Source organism: Chelonoidis abingdonii, chromosome 15 (assembly GCF_003597395.2).
Source record: "Chelonoidis abingdonii isolate Lonesome George chromosome 15, CheloAbing_2.0, whole genome shotgun sequence".
NCBI classification, from domain to species: Eukaryota; Metazoa; Chordata; order Testudines; family Testudinidae; genus Chelonoidis; species Chelonoidis abingdonii.
This window is the reverse complement of record NC_133783.1, coordinates 18,345,794-18,350,945: the sequence shown is the minus strand read 5'-3', so window position 1 is coordinate 18,350,945 and position 5,152 is coordinate 18,345,794. Positions and strand designations below refer to the sequence as shown.

Genomic DNA, 5,152 nt, shown 5'->3' with positions numbered 1-5,152 from the left:
CAGAGACTTGACTCTGCTATTTATTCTTTTCTCAAGAAAACAATTCTTGCCAGTAATCTAAACAGGATGCTAATATTTATAAACTTGGCATAAGGATTAATTCTACCAAAAATATACACACAAAATTAATTCTGAAGAACATTATAATCAAGTAGAATCCTTTTAACTGGCACAAACCAGTGGCAGTAGAGACATTCCAGTTAAGGATCCAATCCTGCGATCATTTCTAACATCCGTACTCATATGTGTTTATTTGAAATCCATGGGAGTATTAGTGTGTGAAAGGAGTATTCATACACATAAAAATTAGCAGGATTGGGTCCTAAATTATCATCCCAATTAAGAGAGGATCACGTAATACACTGTGCTGAAAAATATTCATTAATTGCCTAAAAACATATATTACAGTGGAACATGCTGGCACATAGCGTAACTCATCTTTCCCTCCAGCTGCTAATCCACAGAGGGAAAGACACTACTACTGCTAGCTGGTAATGGAGTTATTCCGTTAGCTCAAAGGGTATGTCTACTCTGCAGTTAGACACCTGAGGCTGGCCTGTGCCAGCTGATACTTGGGCTCAGACTAAGGAGCTATTTAATTGCGGTGTAGACGTTTAGACTTGGGCTGAAGTCTGAACTCTAAGACTCTACTAAGTGGGAGGGTCCCAGAGCTCGGGCTGTAGTCTGAGTCCAAATATTTACACTGCAATTGAACAACCCCTCAGCCTGAGCCCTGGTGTGAGCCCACGTCAGCTGACATGGACCAGCTGCAGATATCTAACTGCAGTGTAGACATGGACAAAGTAGCTTCTGATTGTAGGCTCCAGTTCAGTTCCAGCTGATCAACCATGGCAGGAGTTGTAACAGTACTGAAAATACAAAGCATACAGCATTTTCAAAGCAAACACTGAAGGTAATTGAGCTGTGTCAATTTACACCAGCTTGGAATTTGGCCCTAGGTAAAATCACTTTGTTTAGCAGCTATAGTAAAGCATGGAAGGAGCATGAAATGAACATGCAGGGCTGCACAGAGAAAATTCAGGATTGCAAATACCAATCTGCTGCTATGAACTGTTTTGAAGACAGCACTGTAGGATTACACTAAAATGCCCTTCTCACAACTAAGTGTGCTGGTATATGTAGTGATTTGTCACTGAACATGTTTCCTGGCAATCACACCAATTAAGTGCAAAGACTGAGTATCAGGATGCCAATTAAATGGATTCTTCTGAACTGATGCAATGACATAGATGGAAATGAGATTAGTAAACCACATACTGCCACTAAAATCTCTGGTTATAAAACATATGGCCACAATAGTATACAACAAGATACTGGGATCATTGTCAATATGCTCTAGCATTAAATAAATAGAAAAATCAAATGCAAATTGACATAAATAAATGTTACTTCACTTATAGACCCCCCCCAATGGAAACAAAATTACTAAATAATATAAATATTCTTTCATACTGTATATATTATATATATTTATATTTAATATTTTGTGGCATGAACAAATGAATAGGAAAAAGTACAATGCTTAGATAACAGACATGATTCAATATCTGTTTTGTTGAAGCCTTATGCCAGTAGCTCCTACATGTTGTTTATAGAATATAATCTGTTACTGGAGCTATTTTCCTTTTTTACCCTGCTTGGATTTTGAATTCACCTTTCTGGCAGCGCTCACTGGTTCACCCTTTTTCTGTGGCCTCCATAGCTCTCTTGAGCAGTCGACAGGCTCATAGAAGAATATAACTGGTTGGATGCTGTTCTTCTCATCCTTGGTTTTCTTTAGGAACATTCTACCTTTTTGAAGGGAATGAGGTTTTGCATCAGGTATATTATATGAACCATGCTGATTTCCTCGGGTTCTGAAATAAAAAAAATTCAGTCAGATTTTGCAAAGGTGGCAAATGGTCTGATTTTTAAAGGTGCTGAGCACTTGCGGCTACCAGAGGTATTGCATGGTAAAACTAGCATTTTTAGAATGACTTCTGTAAATTGACCCCTGCACTACATCGAAACTCATCTGGGTTGCTATTAAGCAGTAGCAAATGTCTTTGTACCTTTAATAGACCGCTAAAGCAGTGAGCCAGTCCCCACTGCGAGAGTAGGTAGCTGAAGAAACCTGGTTTGGAAAGCAGGGCACTGGGCTTGGATCAAAGGTGTTATGTCTGGGATACAAACAGATTCAGATGGAGAGCTTGATAAAAGAGAAATTTCTGTTCACAGTGGAGAATATCTAATCAGCAAGGAAAGCTGACAAAAATAGTTAAAGGGAGGAGATTGCTTTCCAGATGTAAAATATTTATTTTTCTGCTTTCTCTGTAATTCTACTGAAAATGCCTTAGCTAGTTTAAAGAGACCAAGTGGGTGAGGTAATATCTTTTACTGGACCAACTTCTGTTGGTGAAAGAGAGAAGCTTTCGAGTCACACAGAGCTCTTCTTCAAGATTGGGAAAGATACTCCCAGCTTCACAGCAAAATACAAGGTGGAAGAGGGCGTAAGTAGTTAGTACATATCCTAAGGCAGTGTTTCCCATACTTGGGAGGCCGCATGTGTAGGGAAAGCCCCTGGCGGGCTGGGCTGATTTGTTTACCTGCCATGTCCGCAGGTCCAGCCGATCGCGGCTCTCACTGGCTGCAGATTGCCACTCCAGGCCAAAGGGAGCCGCTGTAAGTGGCGTGGGCCGAGGGACGTCCTGGCCGCCACTTCCGGCAGCACACAATTGGCCTGGAGCAGCGAACCGCGGCCAGTGGGAGCCACAATTGGCTGGACCTGTGGATGGTGCAGATAAACAAACAGGCCTGGCCCACCAGGGGCTTTCCCTACACAAGCGGCATCCCAAGTTTGGGAAACACTGTCCTAAGGGATCATGGAGGACCATAGTATATGCTAACTACTTATGCTAAACAATCTGTTCTGCCTTGCATTTTGCTGTGACACTAGGAATACATTTTCCAGACCTGAAGAAGAGCTCTGTATGGCTCAAAAGCTTGTCTCTCTCACCAGCATAAGTTGGTTCAATAAAAGATATTACTTCATCCACCTTGTTTCTCTAACTTCTGGGACCGACATGGCTACAACAACACTGCATGAGCTAGTTTAAGTTATAAGAAGTGCAAATTTAGAGAAGTTAGCAAACAAGTTTTATTTTAATTCCATTTTCTTTCCTTTAATATACATTTGTTTTTGTTAAGATTACTACTTTAGAGGTAATTTCATGAAGATAACCTCACAGAGAAAAGAACCCCATAATCTCAAAGGACAGGTAGTGAAAGGTAAAGAGTTTCTGGAATGTAGATCCCCCTACCAACCCTAATCTCAAGCAGCATGGACATGAGAGGTGGCTGCCCCCAGCAAGTTGAGTTGCTATCAGATTTTGGCAGGCAAACAGTGGAGAAATTGAGGAGACCAATGAGGAGCGCAAGGACTGATCCTCAGCTGTGTAAATTAGTATAGTTCCACTAATGTCAATGGAGTTATGACAACAGACACCAGCTGAGTCTCTGCTCCTGAAGTTAGTGGTGGTGCTGGTCACAGGGCATTTGAGTGCTTAATTCTCTTGGGCTACTTTGAAAATTTTAGCCAACCTTAATATGACACTGTGATGGGGTGGATTAGGCCCACAGGCGCCCTACTGGACGCCTCAGGGTCCTGCCATACTCATCACAGGAAAAGAGCAATGGAGCTAAGTCCTCCAAGCAGCCTAGAGAGACTGTGCAGAAAGCAACCAATCAGGAGAGAGGCTGTAAGAAGCAGCCAATCAGGGCTCAGGAGGGCCACAAAAGAAAGAGCTGCAGTGCACACCACAGTCAGTTCCTTGTAGGAACCAGAGAAGTGCATATGGTGTTGTCCAAAAGAAACTGTAGTACCATGGACTGCTCAGTGTGGGCTGGGACTGGGGGAATGAGAGCACTTGGCTGGCTGCTGGGCCTGAATGCAGAAAAACCCTGAGCTAAGGGTGAAACATTGGTGAAAGCTGAGACTGTGAGGAAGTGGTCTGGGGAACTGAAGGCAGTTTTATTAAAAGGACATGTGTCTGTTATTTTTAGGGTCCCTGGGCTGGGATCAGATATAGTAGGTGGGCCTGGGTCCTCCCACTGGGGAAGTGGCCTACAATTGGACAGCGATAAACTTCCAGAAGGGTGTCTGAACTGTTAAGAGGCCCATCTGGAAAACTGGGGCCAGAAGAGACCAGAGATGGTAAAACCAGGGAGGAAGCCCTCGGGGCACCCCTCAATACCAGGGCCAGGACTGGCTAATGACTGAAGACACGTTGGACCAGAAAGGACTCTCATGAGAGGTGGGTGCTACACTGTTACAGACACAAATGATTTATAGTTCTTATGGTTATAGACTTCAGTGTGTGTGAAAGGCAAATTAAATTAAAAAAAAATCAGTGTATTTAAAAATACTTTTTACCTTATTAAAACAGATCATAATGGTAAAAGATCACACCAGCCAGTTATGAACTAGTCTATGTTGCTAGATGCTGAGATAGTGTACAGTGAGAGTTACTGAGTTATTACAGAAAAGATGCATTTGACATCTTTTGACAGTTGACTCTGACAACTGTCCTATCCTCTGTTTCACCTCTAATTATTAGTACATTCTGACATAAGGTGGTAGGACACTGATGTAAAATGTTATAGGCCCAGTGGGGCTATAACTACTTATACCAAATGAGGATTCTCCTTCCAGAGTGTTGGTGGGACTCAAACCTGGTTCTCTTGCTCGAACAACCAGTGACCCACAATGCAACATTTTAAAAATAAAAATATTGTAGGAAAAATCTCTTGTAGCTGAAGCTTCATCAAATTGCCAATATATTTGTTTTACGGAGAGTAAACTATAGAGGTACAATATGTCAAATCAGCTGATGCATATAATGCTTGCTTAACTCTTTTAACTTTAACTTAATTGGTAATGTGATCTCAAAAACAGCTGACTTGACAGTTATGGAAACTGAAGTTCTTCTTCGAGTGATTGCTCATATCCATTCCAGTTAGGTGCGCGCGCGCCGCGTGCACGTTCGTCGGAAGACTTTTACCCTAGCAACACTCGGTGGGTCGGCAGGGCGCCCCCTGGAGTGGCGCCGCTATGGTGCCGGATATATACCCCTGCCGACCCAGCCGCCCTTCA

General features: G+C 42.6%; 1 protein-coding gene across 1 annotated transcript in view; it reads right to left on the bottom strand.

Moving 5' to 3' along the window:
- Positions 1-1,083: 1,083 nt before the first annotated feature.
- ZNF365 (zinc finger protein 365) overlaps positions 1,084-5,152 on the bottom strand; it is a 33,217-nt gene continuing 29,148 nt past the window's right edge. Inside the window, exon 5 of the mRNA XM_032776348.2 lies at positions 1,084-1,877. Coding sequence (XP_032632239.2) covers positions 1,637-1,877 — 241 coding nt within the window. The 3' untranslated portion in view covers positions 1,084-1,636. The remainder of the gene's footprint in view (positions 1,878-5,152) is intronic.